Source organism: Bubalus bubalis, chromosome 1 (genome assembly GCF_019923935.1).
Source record: "Bubalus bubalis isolate 160015118507 breed Murrah chromosome 1, NDDB_SH_1, whole genome shotgun sequence".
Classification (NCBI taxonomy): Eukaryota; Metazoa; Chordata; class Mammalia; order Artiodactyla; family Bovidae; genus Bubalus; species Bubalus bubalis.
Window position 1 is genome coordinate 167,372,234 of NC_059157.1, and position 19,284 is coordinate 167,391,517.

At 36.5% G+C, this 19,284-nt stretch overlaps 1 protein-coding gene across 2 annotated transcripts in view; it reads left to right on the top strand.

Annotated features, from left to right (window-relative positions):
- Positions 1–19,284, top strand: part of PLOD2 (procollagen-lysine,2-oxoglutarate 5-dioxygenase 2) — a 116,946-nt gene that overhangs the window by 43,246 nt on the left and 54,416 nt on the right. For both annotated transcript variants that reach the window (XM_025290398.3, XM_025290400.3), the window contains exons 2-3: positions 10,767–10,858; positions 13,978–14,114. In XM_025290398.3, coding sequence (XP_025146183.1) covers positions 10,767–10,858; positions 13,978–14,114 — 229 coding nt within the window. The remainder of the gene's footprint in view (positions 1–10,766; positions 10,859–13,977; positions 14,115–19,284) is intronic.

Sequence of the window (19,284 nt, forward strand, 5' to 3'; positions counted from 1 at the left end):
TCAGTTAGGCCCATAGTGCCTCTTTTAGATGAAGACTTGCTGCCTGTAGCTAGAAGCATAATGGGTAAGCTCTCCCCAAGACAATTCCCAGGCTCCCCAATTCAGTAGGAGGACTCATGATTCAGCATATCGTCATATTGATAGCTATGACTGTTTACATTGAAAGAATACCAAGCCAAGTCAGCAAAGGGAAAAGGCACATAGGCAAAGTCCAGGGAAACCAAACACAGCTTCCAAGAGTCTTTTCTCAGGGGAGTCACCAGCAACTAGTGACCACACATGTGGAAAGTTATTTATCGGAACCGCTTATTAGAGACTTACTCAGAGACTTGTTAGAGACTTAGTTAGAGACATGTTAGAGACTTAGGTTTTTATTCAGGGCTGGTCACAGAGGCAACTTCTGTATCAAAATTCCCAACTCCTAGAAGGAAAGCTGGTGTTCAGCATAGATACCTTGTTTGTACAATTCAGATACAATGAGCTGTTGTTATCTGGGAATGATGGAAATCATCTCCAAAGTCAGCTTTCCAGATGCTAGTTGGGGATCAACACAGCAAAGTAAGATTGAAGTCTTAGGCTTGCTGTGTTATATCTTCTGTACATGTAATAAAACAAATTTTGCTTCCAGTCTCTTGACCTCTCACCACCAAGTGAGGCCCATGAAACCCTGGAAAGAAATGGACTGTGAGAAATAACTGAAATTCTACTTTCTGCTATGCTGGTAACTTGGGTGACTTTGGCTAAGTTAAACTATTTAACCTTAGTTTTTTCATCTGTGGATTGGATATGATAATACAAACTACACAGGGATTTTGCCAGGAACAAATTATTTTGTACATCCAAACAATCTGCTTGCAGTGTGGTAGACCCAGGTTCAATCCCTGGGTCGGGAAGATCCCCCTGGAGAAGGAAATGGCAAACCACTCCAGTATTCTTGCCTAAAGAGTTCCATGGACAGAGGAGCCTGGCAGGCTACACTCCATAGGGTTGAAAACAGTCAGACATGACTGAAGGGACTTAACATGCACACATGCACAGATAAAACATAACATCCATTGTTCCTGAATCTGTTCATTCAACAAAATATTTGTTAAGAATCGACTGCATGCTAAACAGTATGATAGGCCCTGGAGGTATCGGGCTGAGCAAAAAACATTCTGCCTTTTTGGAATTTACAGTCTAGTTGGGGAAAGAGACTCTAATCTCAAATCATAACTGTACAAATTAATATAAAATTATAGTTTGTCATAAAGTGCTCCAAAAGAGAGGTAGAGAATGCAGTGGGAATGTATAATGGGCATTGACCTGCTTGAGTAGGTCAGAGAAGTTTCCCCTGAGAAAATGGCATAGATATAAGAATCTCAATGAGTTGAATAGGCAGTGGCTACTTCAAGAGATCAGAGGAGAAATTAGGTAAAGGCTTTGCATCCACAATTATCTTCAGGGTGGGAGGGAGCAGGCCATTGTTGGAGAACAGAAAAAAGGCCTGCAGTTGGAGGAGAGAGAACATAATGGAGAATAAGATCAGAGAGGACAGGGGTAGTCAAGAACTTTGAGGTAATGGAGCTTGGTCACCATTCTAAGAGCAATGGAAAGTAATTTAAGGATGTTTAGCAATGGGGTGACGTGGTTAGATATCTAAGGGTTTTGAAAAGGTAAATCTGCCTTGTAGAGATATGATTGGAGTGGGGGTAGTGGGGTTTAGGAGGGTGTTGTGGAAAAGGACTAGTCATAACTTGAGTAAACTTGCTTGGAGACGGAGAGAAATGAAAAGACTTGAGAAGGTGTATGTACAGTTTCTATATTACTTTAATAAACCGCTTCCACTTGAACTGTTTTTACATAGATTTTTTTCCCCATTACAGTTGCTATCCACCCCCAGCCCTTATCAGTAAGGGGTACATTCCAAGAACCCTAGTGGATGCCTGAAACTGTGGATAGTCCCAAACCCTATATGTACTGTTTTTTTCCTATACATATTACATACCTATGATGAAGTTTAATTTATAGATTAGGTACAGTAAGAGATTAACAATAATAATAGAATAGTTATAACAATATAATAAAGGTTATGTGAATGTGATCTTTCAAAATATTTATAAACTTAATGCCTTTTCTATATTAATAAGGACTTATCATGCATTGTGGCTGTGTCTTTTACAGTTTGAAGTGAGAAAGTTAATCTAGCATGCATTTCTTTTTCTTTCTTCAAAATTTCACAGATAGAGGATTTGTTCTTAGTGTAGATCTTAGAAACCTCAGGTTTTTTTTTCCTTATTAAGTCAGAACTTTCACCTTTTCATTTAAAGGAAGCACTTTATGGCTGTCTTTGGTGTATTTGAATTGCCAGCATTACTAGTCTTGTGCTTTGGGGCCATAAGGGTGACTTATGGCCAAGTCAAGTCAGGGTGACCTGAAGACAAGCACTGCGATGCTGTGACAGTGCATCTGATAGCTGAGACAATTACTAAGTGACTAACTGATGAGTACACTGGACAGGGCAATGATTCAGGTCATGGGTGGGAGAGAGCAGGAGGGCAGGAGATTTTACCACGGTACTGTGAAGTGAAATATTTTCTGCCATATTGATGAGCAAGAAATGTCACAGCTATCAGCAATTGCAGCCCTCCAAATGTGAATGAGAGCTCCCAAAAGGGAACACAATGCCTGTGATCCTGCAGATGCTGTCACCCCCCCATGGTGATTGATGAGAAGCTGGAGGGAGGTGATGCAAGAAGCTGCCATCCATCATATCTGCCACCCCTTAAGGTGAACAAGGAATCAAGGACGTAAATAATCAAGAAACAAGATTTGGCCCTAGATCGCTGAGGTACATAGGAAAGGAATGAATTCAGTGAGCCCAGAGGATTGCCTCTTTCATACACAGAGAAATGCTAGATACCTTAGCCCGATATCTGGTTTTCCTTATTTAACAGTAATCTTTGATGTTCAGACTGTCTATCTCTTTTGCTGAAAACTTGTATATAGCCTGATTCCCCACCCTGCCTCCTTGGAGCATACTCTCAGGGCTACAGTCTCCCAGGCCTGGAGTCCTTAACATTCCCACCAAATTCTCTGCTTTCAGGTTGTAACTGATTTTTTAGTCAATTCTACTCAGAATGGTGTACAGTTTAACAACTTATGAATTATTTATTTTGAGAATTTTCCATTTAATATTTTCAAACCATGATTGACCCATGGGTGACAGAAACCATGGATAAAGGGACAGTGCTATACCAGTATGATGAAATCTTGAAAGTTGAAAGACATTTGTAGGGATGTGGGTGGACCTAGAGACTGTCATACATAGTGAAATAAGTCAGAAAGAGGAAAACAAATATTGTATATGTGGAATCTAGAAAAATGGTATAGATGAACTTATTTGCTAAATAGAAGTAGAGACACAGACATGGAAAACAAACCTATGGACAAGAAGGGGGAAAGAGAGGGGTGGGATGAATTGAGAGATTGGGATTGACATATATACATGATTATATATAAAAATAGGTAACTGATGATAATCTAGTAGAGGTGAAGGAATTCTAGCTGAGCTATTTCAAATCCTAAAAGATGATGCTGTGAAAGTGCTACACTCAATATGCCAACAAATTTGAAAAACTCAGCAGTGTCCACAGGACTGGAAAAGGTCAGTTTCATTCCAGTCACAATGAAGGGCAATGCCAAAGAATGCTCAAACTGCTGCACAATTGCACTCGTTTCATGTGCTAGCAAGGTAATGCTCAAAACCCTTCAAGCTAGGCTTCAACAGCACGTGAACTGAGAACTTCCAGATGTACAATCTGGATTTGGAAAAGGCAGAGGAACCAGAGACCAAATTGCCAACATCTGTTGAATCATAGAAAATGCAAAAGAATTCCAGAAAACATCTACTTCTGCTTCACTGACTACGCTAAAGCCTTTGAATATGTGGATCACAACAAACTGTGGAAAATTCTTACAGAGATGAGAACACCAGACCACCTTACCTGAGGTCAAGAAGCAATAGTTAGAACCAGACATGGAACAATGGACTGGTTCAAAATTGGAAAAGAAGTATGTCAAGGTTGTATATTGTCAAGCTGTTTGTTTAACTTATATGCAGAGTACATCATGCAAAATGCTAGGCTGGATAAAGCACAACCTGGAATCATGATTGCAGGGAGAAATATCAATAACCTCAGATATACAGATGATATCACCCTTATGGCAGAAATGAAGAGGAACTAAATTCCTTCTTGATGAAGGTGCAAAAGTAGAGTGAAAAAGCTGGCTTAAAACTCAACATTCCAAAAGCTAAGATCATGGCATCCAGTCCCATCACTTCATGGCAAATAGATGGGGAAACAATGGAAGTAGTGACAGACTATTTTCTTGGGCTCCAAAATCACTGCAGACGGTAACTGCAGCCTTGAAAGTAAAAGACACTCCCTGCCTGGAAGAAAAGTTATAACCAACCTAGACAGCATATTAAAAAGCAGAAACACTAGTTTGCTGACCTATGTCCATATAGTCAAAGCAATGGTTTTTCCACTAGTCATATATGGATGTGAGAGTTGGACCATAAAGAAGGCTGTGTGCTAAAGAATTGAAGCTTTTGAACTGTGGTATTGAAGAAGACTTTTGAGAGTTCCTTGAACAGCAAGGAGCTCAAACCAGTTAATCCTAAAGGAAATGAACCCTGAATATTCATTTGAAGGACTGCTGCTGAAGCTGAAGCTCCAATATTTTAGCCAGCTGTTATGAAGAGCTGACTCATTAGAAAAGACCCTGATGCAGGAAAAGATTGAAGGCAGGAGAAGGGGACAACAGAGGACAAGATGGTTGAATGGCATCATTGACTGAATGAAGACGGACAAGAGTTTGAGCAAACGCCGGGAGATGATGAAGAAAAGGGAAGCCTGGCGTTCTACAGTCCATGGGGCTCAAAGAATCTGACAGGCCTGAGCCACTGAACAACAACAAATGAGAATCTACTCTACAGTTCAGGGAACTCTACTCAGTGCTCTGTGGTGACTTAAAAAAGAGAGGATATATCTATGCATATATCTGATTCACTTTGCTGTACTTTAGAAAGTAATACAACATTTTAAGTAACTGTACTTCAATAAAAATTAATTAATAATAAAAAAGACAGTTCTTGAATAAATAACTGATAGAGATGGAGATTGAGTTATATAACTTGCTGAGATTTGCATTTCAACTACAACCTCCCTTACATATTTATCTTTTGAGGAGAAAAAGTAAGATACTGTCTAACACATATGTAGTATCATCCACTTTATATATATTAACTCATTAACCATCACAGCAAGCCTATCAGGTACTATTATTACATATATATTATAAGTGAGAAACATGAGACACAGAGTTTAAGTAATTGACCAATTTCAAACAAGTAGTAAGTGGTAGGTCTGAGACTGGAACCCATATAGTTTGTTGTCAGATCCATACGGCCAGCCACAGTGGCAAACTATAATGTTTAGGCCAAATCTGGCCCATAACTGTTTCTATTCAGCCAGCCAGAAAACCTAGAAAATTTTTTTTTAAATTTTAGAAATGTTTTAAAGAAGAAAGGAAAAAAAAAGAGAATCGTGACATATTGAATATAGACTACAAAGCCTAAAATATTTACTATTTGAACTTTTACAGTGAAAGTTTGCTGGCTCTTATGGTAACCATTCCTAGAAAATGTGTTCCTTGAATAGAAAGTTGAGCACCACTGAGTTTTATAGATGAAAGATACTTCTTTCATAAAATGAGTTATAGCAGAGTAAGGGCAATGTACTCACAGCTCCTTCTTGGGTAGAATTTTTTTTTTTTTTTTTTAATTTTTGCAAATTTAAAATTAAGACTGAGTGTGAGAAAGTTTCTTGGAAGGATAGGAAATTTATCCCTCTGAGTAAGATCAAAGGTAGCTGGGCTGGTGCTGAGTTACTGAATGTGCTGCCTGTCATTAAGACAATGAATTTCAGCTGGATTTATGGGCTGATCGAAGAATCATTTGGAGACAGGACATATTAGCCAAAAACTTCCTATTTTAAAGCTATGATTTGTTTTTGGAAAGAAAATTTAGGTCAGCACTAAAAATTGATAAATTCTGTTATTAAGTCAACATCTAGAGAAAAAACATGACTCTAACAATGCGTTTTTCTCTGAGAGTTGTAAATTCATTAAGAGAGAACATAGTGTGGTTTTTGTTTGTTTGTTTGTTTTTGCCTTTCTAAATAAATTGCCTTGATTTTTGGAGAGGTTATGTTATTCATCTAAATTTTTCTAGAGAGCTAACTATTAAGCCACTAAAATATTTATTAAACCTTACTATAGTGCTAGGCATTTTGGTGGACTTTGTACATATGATTATAGAAGGATTTTTTTTTTTTTTGGCTCTGATGTGATTTTCATTTGATAAATGGTTCTCATCAACCACACTCTATTGATGCATTACATGTTTCTTGCTCATGGTAACTGCATTACTCCACTTTCTGACAGAGTCAGACCGTGGCTCTAGAGGTTATATTTGGCCAGAGTTGGGCTTATCTTTATCACATTCTTAGACTGGTTTTGTTAGTAGCTGATGGGTGCCCATTTTTCAAGCTCATTTTCTCAACATCTCACTTGATCGTTTTGGTTGTTGTGGGTGGATTGGGTAAGGTACTAATTATAAGTTGTTTAAATTATAATATTCTTTGTTTAGAAAATTTCTTCTATTCCATTTTTCCTTTTCAGACTGTTAAAACAAGTTTTATATTGAATATTTTTCAGATTGTAATATTATAGATTATGCTTTTTAATTGTAGGAATTTCCAAACATATGTAAATGGAATTCAGTTTTAACCATTATCATATGTGGGCAATCTTGTTTAATTTTTTATCTTCCTCCTCCATTGCCTCCTATCTACCCCTAAGAATTTTAAAACAGATCACAAACACTATATCCTTTCATTGGGTAAATACTTGAGTATTTGTCTCTAAATTATAAAGTGAAAAGTGAAGTCGCTCAGTCGTGTCGACTCTGTGCGAACCCATAGATGGCCTCCCACCAGGCTCCCCCGTCCCTGGGATTCTCCAGGCAAGAACACTGGAGTGGGTTGCCATTTCCTTCTCCAATGCATGAAAGTAAAAAATGAAAGTGAAGTTGCTTAGTCGTGTCCGACTCTTAGTGACTTCATGAACTGCAGCCTACCAGGCTCCTCCGTCCATGGGATTTTCCAGGCAAGAGTACTAAATTATAAGGACCCTTTAAAAAATATCAGCACCATTATTAGCATGCTAAAAATGAGTAATAGTTTCTTAATATTAACAAATATAAGTTAGTGTTCAAATTGCCCTACTTTTCTCACAGATACCTTATTGGCAGTCGACTTTTCACATCAGGACCCTAATAAAGGCAGTGATGTATGTTTGGTTGCATTGTCTCTTAATTCTGGTGGGATATAGTATGCTAGTTTCCCTCTCCTCTTTTTCTCTTTTGACATTGATTCTGGAGATCAGTTGATCTTCTGTCCTAATACTTCTGGTAAACTTGTGGTATGAATTTTATTGGAATCTGAATTATGTGTTAAATGTAGGTTAAAGTTTTTAACAAGAATATGTCATAAGACAGTGGGCAAGTTGAACTGTTGAACTACTGGCTGGCAAGAACTTGTGAGTGGTACATGTCAGCCCTTTCTTCTTTTACTTCCTAGTTGAGTAAGATTTATTTTCCTCACAGTTATGATACTAATAGCAGGTAAGAAGAAACAAACATATGTATGTAATGTTATTGAATAGACCTTTCTTTGATGAAATTACTTATTACTTGGTTTTACTTTTTTATAATTAGCAGTAATAGTGAAACAACAGGAGTCCTTATTTGGCAAAGGATTGCCAGACACAGTCAGGCTGCATATTTTTAGTTTTGCCTTCTGAGTCATTAGATGAGGTAATATTTCTGTCTGTCTGAGGGTCTGGCCAACATTACTTTCCTATTGAGGATGGTGAAATCCTTGCTGTTAATTTTGTGCTGAAAATTTAAGTATAAAAATCCATCTAGGCAAAATCTGTAAACCTATAGCTAATACTCTGATTTATGTAGAAAAAGCTAGTAAAGAAAGCTGTCTTTAAATATAGTCATTTTATGACAGTGAAAAGTACTTAAAAAGTATTTCCTTTACTCTTATGAAAGAGAATCTAGTATTCTTTTATTCAGAATTTATTGTGAATGATAATATGTCATTTTCTTAATTGATTAAGCCCTGTTTGAAACTTTACAAATGAAATTTTGTTTTTTAAAAAAGAATAATTTATTGGAAAAGTGATTTTAATTTATTAGAAAAGTGCTGACAGCTTTATTGAAAATGACTTTTATTTTTGCTTGAATATCTGTTTCTCATAATGGTGGAAGTTATGTGAGAAATACACATTTCTAGAAAAATATATAAAAATGTTAATATTTATCTTCATGGTAATGTTTTCCTTTTTGTTGATTGACTTGCTTGAATTGATTTCTTTATGTGTGTTACACTTATTTATATTTTGTTTATTTTCAAAATTTAATGATTACCTTGGATCTTATGAAATAGTTTTTAATAGATTGTTAGCTGGAATCAAGATTGCCAGGAGAAATATTAATAACCTTAGATATGCAGATGACACCACCCTTATGGCAGAAAGTGAAGAGGAACTAAAAAGCCTCTTGATGAGAGAAGATAGTGAAAAAGTTGGCTTAAAGCTCAAGATTCAGAAAACGAAGATCATGGCATCTGGTCCCATCACTTCATGGGAAATAGATGGGGAAACAGTGGAAACAGTGTCCGACTTTATTTATTGGGGCTCGAAAATCACTGCAGATGGTGACTGCAGCCATGAAATTAAAAGATGCTTACTCCTTGGAAGGAAAGTTATGACCAACCTAGATACCATATTGAAAAGCAGAGACATTACTTTGCCAACAAAGGTCCGTCTAGTCAAGGCTATAGTTTTTCCTGTGGTCATGTATGTATGTGAGAGTTGGACTGTGAAGAAAGCTGAGCGCCAAAGAATTGATGCTTTTGAAGTATGGTGTTGGAGAAGACTCTTGAGAGTCCCTTGGACTGCAAGGAGATCCAACCAGTCCATTCTGAAGGAGATCAGCCCTGGGATTTCTTTGGAAGGAATGATGCTAAAGCTGAAACTCCAGTACTTTGGCCACCTCATGCGAAGAGTTGACTCATTGGAAAAGACTCTGATGCTGGGAGGGATTGGGGGCAGGAGGAGAAGGGGATGACAGAGGATGAGATGGCTGGATGGCATCACTGACTCGATGGACGTGAGCCTGAGTGAACTCCAGGAGTTGGTGATGGACAGGGAGGCCTGGTGTGCTGAGGTCCATGGGGTCACAAAGAGTCAGACACGACTGAGTGACTGAACTGCGCTGAACTAAATTGATAATACATTAATGCTATGTATTTCATTTTCAATGGTTGTTTATTGTTTAGGAGATACTTAACACTGTAAATTTTTTCTTATTGATAACAGTAATTGAGAGTCAAATGACATAACTCAGTGCTTGCTGCTGCTGCTAAGTTGTTTCAGTCCTGTCTGACTCTGTGTGACCCCATAGATGGCAGCCTACCAGGCTCCCCCGTCCCTGGGATTTTCCAGGCAAGAACACTGGAGTGGGTTGCCATTTCCTTTTCTAGTTCGTGAAAATGAAAAGTGAAAGTGAAGTCACTCAGTCATTTCAGACTCTTAGTGACCCCATGGTCTGCAGCCTACCAGGCTTCTCCGTCCATGGGATTTTCCAGGCAAGAGTACTGGAGTAGGGTGCCATTGCCTTCTCTGAACTCAGTGCTTAGAATGTCAAAAAGACATTTTGCTTTCTCAGTTAATTTTGCTTTCTTAGTCCACTGGTCCTCTCATACCCTAAGGTTTAAAAAAGAAAATGCTCTAGCACCTTTGGCGTTTCTGATGCGTTTGTTTCTTTTTTGCATTTGCCCAACATGTCTTTTTCTGATAAGCATTTTTCCTTAATAGCTTCTATAGGTAATTTGAGATGACTCCTTAAATCTGTTTTCTTCTATTAAGAAGAGGTGTTTTGTTAGATTGAAGATAATAATCCATTATAAAATGATGACTCAAAGCTGTGTATTTACTAGGGCAGTGTTGATTTTGGTTCTTTTTATTCTTTAATGAAAAAATAAAACATTGAAGGTGATATAAATGTGGATTTTATAGACTTCACATTTACAAGCATTCTTTGATAGGAAAAATATTAAGATTCTGTTTCTAAGTATTTTTTCCCAATTTGTCATAATTTATTTGAAAAAGTTAGGATTAATCTCATGATTGGATCTTTTTGTTTTGTATGTGTGCTTTGAGGAATGTAATGTCCTTCTGAACCTAACTGATGTTTGTATTCATCAGCAATGATTTATAGGTGACAATGAAGCTGGTTGATTAGATAATATGTAGGAGAGTTGGTCTTTACAGATAAAATCTTGTGCAATTTTGGAAGTGTTTCTCTTAATGCTGAAATCGTCCGTTGAGGGCATGCTTTATCTTAAATATTAATGTACTTTGTTACCATTAAAATAATTCATTATTTGACAGTCTGTCATTTGGTAGTAATATAGCCAATTTTAATTGCCTAGTTTTTCAACAGCTCTTTGTTTACTCTCATGTAGACTGACAAACCAAAACATTCCCATGGGTTTAATGAGGTCTCTAATCACTATAGTGATCTCTGTAAAGTGTGAGTAGTTAGCCTCTTGGTAAACTGTCTTATGTTATTCCCTCTGTCTTTGCAGATAAATTATTAGTCATAACTGTAGCAACAAAAGAAAGTGATGGATTCCATCGATTTATGCAATCAGCCAAATACTTCAATTATACTGTGAAGGTATGGTATATCTTTTAATTCATGGAGATTTTAGACTGTGTGCCTGAAGTACGTTTTTCATAGTGAAAACAATAACAATAGCAACATGATCTATAATCCACAGGAGGGAGATGAAATTTGATTACATAATTGCTGTTAGTTTACACTTACTAGATTATTTTAAAGATAGGTTTCAGCCTTGTTAATATTCTGCCACTCGGACGATAATTTCCTAGTATTTGCTAATGCTTTGTAAAAACATGTTCTATAAAACAACAGAAGAATATTTCGAAGGATATATACACACACACACACACACACATATATATATATTTGTTTTAAGGAGTCTTGTATGGGTATAACATAATTAAGATTTGATAGTAATTTTTTTCACTTTGAAGATTTTTTTTTTTTTTTGTAGTGGGTTTATCTACCTTGGTATATTTCTTCATTTAGGAGAATTGGGAACATTACTGTGAAGCAGATACTTTTTCTGTTCCATTATTGGGAGGTACTTTTCTTGTTTTTTGTTTGTTTTAGAGGAATTTAGTAACATTATAAAAGGGCTTTATAACATCTCTAGGAGAATATATTATTGATAAATGGTCAGAAGAAATGGGAAATTTGGTAGGACTAGTAAACTGAGCTAGGAAAGACCTGCTTTGTTTTTTTAAAGTTATTTATTTTTTAATAGAAATGAGGCTCTATCAGCTAAGTCTTTTCCACATATAGAGGAGAAGAGAGAGATATCCCAAGGTAGGAAAACAAACAAATAAATTTAATACATTTACACAACAAAACAATAAAACTTAAAAAAAGCAAGGAGAGAGAGATTGCTTTTTGCTTAGGGAAAAAGTGAGCTGTTCTAGTATATAATGCACAATAAAGATAATATTTGCTACATAACTGCTAGAAGACTAGGTACACATGTTAATGTAAAACAACTGTTAAAAGAAGCTGACTTTGCTAAAGAAACAGATCTAGGTGTTTAATATAGGATAAAGGAGAAATACATTAGAGAAGTTTGTTAGGATACAGAGGAAATACTGTAGTATTTCCTACATGGAAATGGAGAAAAATTATGGTAAAATAATTCTGAAATCCAATGAAGGACATCATAAGGGTTCAGAATGGGGAGAGTGTGGAATATTTCTTATGTGTGAGACACTGTTAGGACCTTTATACATGGCATGCTGTTGATTCATTATATAAACCATGTAAGGTAGATATTACTTTGCTTATGAGTGAGGAAACTTGCCCCAGGGCATGTAACTTTAAGGGGTCAAATCTTGGACCCCAGCACCCTTTGTCTGACTCTGGAGGTTTTGATCCTCCTGTTGTCTTTCCATTATATGATTCTGAAGTATGGACCCAAACCACCAACATCAGCATCAGCTGGGAAATAGCAATGAGGTTTCTTAGGCTTCTCCCCACCTTCTGAATCATAAACTGGGAGTTGGGCCCAGCAATCTGTTTTAAGAAACCCTCTATGTGATTCTGATGCATACTAAAGTCTGTCACACTGATGGAGTGGAAAGAAAATAAGACTAGAGCTTAATCAACACAGCACTACACAGAGTAGGCGCTCAGATATTTAGGTCCAGTATTACTGTAGTATTGGAGAAGTCCAAAGGGGTTGTGGAACAGAAGTATAACAAATGTTAGGGCCAGAGGAAGCCACTTTTTAGGTCAAGAACTAATGTTCTAATAGACTAGCCCAAATATGAATCCAAATTCCCACACCAGTGTTTCTTTCTCCCTTCAATATAAGTAGTGAGAAAGTGCTAACTAGGGATCTGAAGCTGGAAGTCCCACAAGCTCTACCAGCCAGGCTTGTATTTGGCTCAATGGTAAGTAAATTTAGAATTAATAATATTTATTTTCTAAACTACTTTTATATTTTTCTTTTGTATTCTTAATTTAATTCCCTCTGAATTCACAGATCTTTTAGTACAGTGTACCCCAACCCCCAGGCCACAGACTGGTACCAGTCTATGGCCTGTTAGGAACCTGGCTGCATAGCAGGAGGTGACCGCGGGAAGCTTCATCTATATTTTCAGCCACTCATCGCTCACGTTACTACCTGAGCACCACCTCCTGTCATCAGCAGCAGCATTAGATTCTTGTAGGAGAGCATGAACTGTGAACATGTGAGATATCTTGGTTGCATGCTCTTATGAGAATTTAAAACCTGATGATCTGAGGTGGAGCTATGACAGTGATGCTAGTGAGGGGAGTGGCTGTAAATACAGATTATATATCTTATTCTATATCACAATATAAAAACCATCCCCAGCCCCGGTCCATGGGAAAATTGTTTTCGATGAAACTGGTCTTAGGTGCCAAAATGGTTGGGGACCACTGTGTTAGCAGATCCTTGTTTCAGGAGCTTCAGACTTTGTTTTGATGAAACTAAGGTCCAAGGTGTGTCTGTGGCAGAGGGGCTCATAGATTTGTTTCCTGCTTCTTCACAGCCTGGTGCATCAGCAGGCACACAATTCAGGAGGCAACTGCTGAGGCTGGGCAAACAGAACCCAGGATGACTGTAGGCTTAGCTCTGAGTAATTGTTCTTAGGTGATTTCTTGCACTGATAAATAATTAAACTTTTGACGGAAACATAAGATTAAGATTCTTAAGGTAAGGAAGATGGCATTTGACCTGATGCCCTCTGTGTTTCTTGGGATGACCGGTTTGGTTTCAGCAGGGAAACAGATCAAGGGCCCCATCCAGGATTCACTGAGCTTCCAGGGCTCCCCCTTGTTCATCAGACAGATTTCCTGCCAGATTGAAAAGTAATCTGGAAAGTTTCTTCATTTTCTTTCCTTTTCATTTCAGTCTGAATAAAGAGAAATAAGATGTGAGAAATACTTTCTGTGGCTTCCCTCACCAATCCCCAACTTCCTTGGATTAGTGTCTTCTTTTGAAATGTTAAAATTGAGAATGACATTTTATGGGGTGGATAACGTTAAAGAATTATGACCTGATCTAGGCATCAAGTTTTTTTCTGTCTAGCATCATGAGTGTAGTATTTAAAGAGCGATGCTATGTTATATTGTACAAGCTGTTGGTGACTTCCAGTGTTTATGACACTTCATAACCTGAGTTTTGCCCGGGGATAAAATGTTGATTTGATTTATAGGTCCTTGGTCAAGGAGAAGAGTGGAGAGGTGGTGATGGAATTAATACAATCGGAGGGGGCCAAAAAGTGAGATTGATGAAAGAAGTCATGGAACATTATGCCAGTCAGGAGGATCTGGTTGTCTTGTTTACTGAATGGTAAGAGAAACAACCCGTGGCTTTTTTTTTTTTTTTGTCAATTGGTGCCATCCTTTTGGAAGACACTTTTTTTTTTTTTTTAATTTAAAATTAAAAAAAAAAAAATTTGGCTGTGCTAGGTCAGCGCACAGATTCTTCATTGCAATGCATGGGCTTCTCTTTATTTGCAATGCATGGGCTTACTTGCCCCGGGGCATGTGGGATCTTAGTCCTCTGATGAAGGATCTAATCCATGTCCCCTGTATTGGACGGTGGAGTCTTAACCATCAGACTGCCAGTGAAGTCCCGAACATGTGGCTTTCTAAGTCGGTACTAAATTATTTTAAAAGAGTAGAAATTCACACTTGCAGAATATATATTGAATTATTTTATTCACAATGAATCATTGTTTTAAAAAGTAGATATTATTCATAATTATAAAACCATGGTCTGACATATTTAATTAATATGATCAAATTTGATGAGTTATCATAAATACCAATGGGAAGACAGGGCATAGGCTAAAATTTTTGTGAAACTCATGTCTTAACCCTGATTTGAGATAGAATAAAGATCATATTGAACCTTTATATTGAAAGAGTAACTCAGTGGGTTCTGGTTGTCCAGGAGGAAATATATCATGTAAGATATAAGTGAAAAATTAAAAAAAAAAATGTTTAATAAGAAAGAAAAATCTTTCTAATATGTAAATATCTTTTCTTGTACTAAATGTGGAGTGTCTGCTGTGTTTCCTTATCTTCTTCTCAGATATTTAATAATGTCAGGTTGTCATGAAGCAGTATTGGTAGACACCTTTTTTTCTACCATTTTCCCTACATTCTTTTTTATTTTTTGGTTATCATTTTAAATCTCCTTGCATTTTCCTCTTTAAGTTAGGGAAGTTTCTATATCTTTCCCTCAATTTGAAAGTCCAAAACCACAAATTATTACAGATGAAAGTAAGAACAGTGTTTTTTATATAAATTTTAAATAAAGGCAGAAATTTTGAATTGAAAATAGACATACTGGAGTTCTGGTGCCATCAACACTTAAAATTTTGAAAGGTTCATATATTTACATCTTTAGAGTTTCCCTATTGTCTCTCAGGAAAAAATAAAGTTCTGCTTATAGTTACTTATTCTTGCAACATGAGATTGATGGTTAGCTTGTGTATCAAGAAGTTTTCTACAAAATCTATTATATGTATAAAATAGATTATGGGAAATGGAGCAGGATGTTCATACTAACTGTTTGTATTAAACATTGAGTATGTTTGGTTTAAAATTACCAGCCATTTGGGTCAGCTTGAATTTGCCACATGTACGTTTTGATTTTGACTTGGAGGCAAATTCTGCTTGTAAAAGTTACCACATATGAGCCAGTAGTGGTTTTGGATTCCCAAACCTTTTTCTGCATTTTAGGACGAGCTCCTTTTCCTCACCCTTTGCTCCTTTATCAGACTACCCCTCCCATTTAAGGGAGCCCCCTATTTAAGATTTAAGCTTGGAAGAAACTGGTTTAGTAAGGGGCCAATTGGTTTCTGATAAGACAAGGGACACTGTGAGATATCTGACGACTGCTTGAAGTTGCTTTTATTTATTTAGTTGATACTTTAAGACCCAGTATGACCAAAAGATAACAATAGCCTTTTAATGAAAGATCCAATATGTGCCAGGCACTATGTTTGGGATATATCAGTGAACTGAGGATAAAATTTCTTGACAACTGCCTCTGTGAAAAGAGCCAGCTAACTGAAATCATGCATGCCCATCTCCCCAAGTTCTAGTCAAAGAAGCAGCAGTAACATTTTCTCTTTCATGACTCACCATATCTGTCTTCCTGGAGAAACCTAGGGATGATGAGACAGTAACCAAGATAAGAAGGATGGACAACTGGTACCACTTTAGAGCTCTTTTCTTTTATTTATTTTTTCCTTAAAAGACAATACCCTTTAAAAAAGATTGTGGACAAGTGATAAGTACAGTTGAAATTGTGGGTAATCCAAGATCAGGGAGAAATTAATTTGATTCTAAATTATTTGAAAAAGGAAAACCATTTTGCAATAGAATTTTTTTTTTTTTGCAATAGAATTGTTAATCTCCTAATTAACCTTACCTCCAGTTAAGGCTATAGTTCAGAATATACTCATTTTAGTAAATCAAACCAATTACTACTTGTTATGTGAGTTTTTAAGGACAATTTAACTGTACTAATTAGTTTTATGGAAGTATAGGTCACTACTATATAAAAAAATACCAAGATTTATGTAGTTAATAGTTTAAATAGTCTTTAAGAAAATAGCTTTGTTGACATATGATTTATATACCTTGACATATGCTCACTTTAAGTGAAAATTTCAATACTTTTTATTAAATTTACAGAGTTGTGGAATTATTGTCACTGTTTGATTCTGGAACATTTCCCATATCTCAAAATGGTGCCTAGTGTTCATTGCGACAGGCTTTTGTGAATTACTTTGAAAGCAATCTTATAACATCACTTCCATGCGAATATGTATTCTAAACTGACTTTTGGATGAACATTTAAAATTAGAGACAGTGTTCATAAATATACTAAGTTAAGATTTACCATATTTAATTTAGATGTAAATAAATATTTAACAAGGGTTTGGGTTATTCTTAAAACAAAATGAACACTGAAGCTCATCATATGAGAAAGTACCACAAACTTTTTTTTCAAGTTACTTCACCCTGCAGAGTGTGTGTGTGTGTTTGTGTGTGTGTGTGTGTGTTTTATTGCAATTAAGATGCTTTGTGAAATTGGCAATCTCCCCTTGATTTGAACAACTATCAGTATATATAATGGATTTGATGACTTTAACAGACTGGACAAAGTATGATGAGCTCTTCTGAAGTAGGCTCATAGAGATTTTAGGGACAAATATTGTAACATGCAACTACCATTCTAGTTTTTTAAAAATTCAGTCTACCTTACTCCTACTATTATTTAGCAAGAGCTTATAAATTGCAAAGTCAATTCCTTTATCTTACCTCAAAGTCATAAAGTTAACTATCTTTAAGCAAATACTTCAATGAACCAAGGAGTTGCTATATACCAAAATCATGGGGTAGATATTTTCAGAGAGGAAATAATCATTTTGGTGAGTCCAATAACTGCCACCAAATATGCCTTTTAAATATTTCATATATTGGGATTCTTTCTGTAAAAAGCGCATCTGATTAATGACATTTACATTCAGTGCCACCACAAAATATAAATTTCAGCCCACATCACAATCTGATCAAGAAATAGTTTGTTGATGTTTGTTGGAATAAGAGAAAACAACACTTCAAAACATTGATTTTTTTTGACTTTTAGTCAGCTTATGAGGCACCCACTTAATTGCTTATGGAGCTTTTCACCTTTCCAGTTTGCTTCAAATGCTGAATGACTATAGAATGGTCTATGTTGAGTTCTTCAGCAACTTCCTGTGTAGTTTAAGATGATCAGCTTCAATGATTCTCTCAATTGGTCGTTGTCATCTTCCAATGGCCTGACACTGAACTCCTTGTCTTCGAAGCTCTCATCTCCTTTGCAAAACTTCTTGAACCACCACAGCACTATACATTCATTAGTGGTTCCTGGGCCAAATGCATTGTTTATGTTGTGAGTTGTCTTCATGCTTTTTGACCCATTTTAAACTCAAATAAGAAAATTACTTGAATTTGCTTTTCATCTCACATCATTTCTCTAGTCTAAAGTAAATATAAAATAAAAAGCAAGTAATAAGTCTTTTGCAAAAAAACTAAAGCTAGAAATGTGCATTCAAATGATGTATAACCTAACCACATTTATTTAGAATGACCAACCTAGATAGCATATTAAAAAGCAGAGACATTACTTTGCCAACAAAGGTCCGTCTAGTCAAGGCTATGGTTTTTCCAGTGGTCATGTATGGATGTGAAAGTTGGACTGTGAAGAAAGCTGAGTGCTGAAGAATTGATGCTTTTGAACTGTGGTGTTGGAGAAGACTCTTGAGAGTCCCTTGGACTGCAAGGAGATCCAACCAGTCCATTCTGAAGGAGATCAGCCCTGGGATTTCTTTGAAAGAAATGATGCTAAAGCTGAAACTCCAGTAACATTGGCCACCTCATGCGAAGAGTTGACTCATTGGAAAAGACTCTGATGCTGGGAGGGATTGGGGGCAGGAGGAGAAGGGGACGACAGAGGATGAGATGGACTGGATGGCATCACTGACTCGATGGACATGAGTCTGAGTGAACTCCGGGAGTTGGTGATGGACAGGGAGGCCTGGCGTGCTGCGATTTATGGGGTCACAAAGAGCCGGACACGACTGAGCGACTGAACTGAACTGAACTGAAGAGTGAATTGCATTAAAAGATGGAGAAGCATTTTTCAAGAGGCAGAAGTATTATGGATTCTTTAAAATTATTTGTGAAGATTTTTTTTCTTCATTTGAAGAAATGAAATGACTTATAAGGGCAGGAAAGCATCCAAACTTTCTAAATTTCAAAGATAGAAATTATTTTAAAAATTGATTGTTGGTTAGAAGCTGTGAAAATGCTGCTGCTGCTTTTGATCTTTAATGTGTTGACCAATGTTTGTTTCTTTTAGCTTCTAATTAAATATTAGAAAAAGTGACATCAGTGAGCAGATTTTTCACTTGGCATTCAAAACACGTCTTGAGCAAAAACTTTGACCCAGGTACTGAACTTAACACTATAGAAAAAGAGGTACACAAAGATCCCACCCTCAAGGATCTCATATTGTACTGGTTCTTCAGACAAAACTGAACTGACCTAATTTAGAAGAAAAATTTATCTTCATGGTCAAACATTGGCATAATCTCTTTAGAATCATTTACTTTTAGAAAATTGGGAAAGATTATGTTTTTATTGCATCATTTTGCTAATTGTTTGTGAACATAGTTTTTATGATTTTGTCATTGTTATAAGAAATATAATTTGTATTTATTAAAATTCTATTGGTGACCAGATCCTATCTTATTTTAGACTATGAAATAACCATGTTGTACCTTTCATAATTTAAGCTACATCACCAATATACCTACATTTTATATTGCCTTACATAGTTTATTGGAGAGGGAAATTGCAACCCACTCCAGTATTCTTGCCTGGAGAATCCCATGGACAGAGGATCCTGGTGGGCTGCAGTCCATGGGGTCGCAAAAAGTTGGACATGCACACGC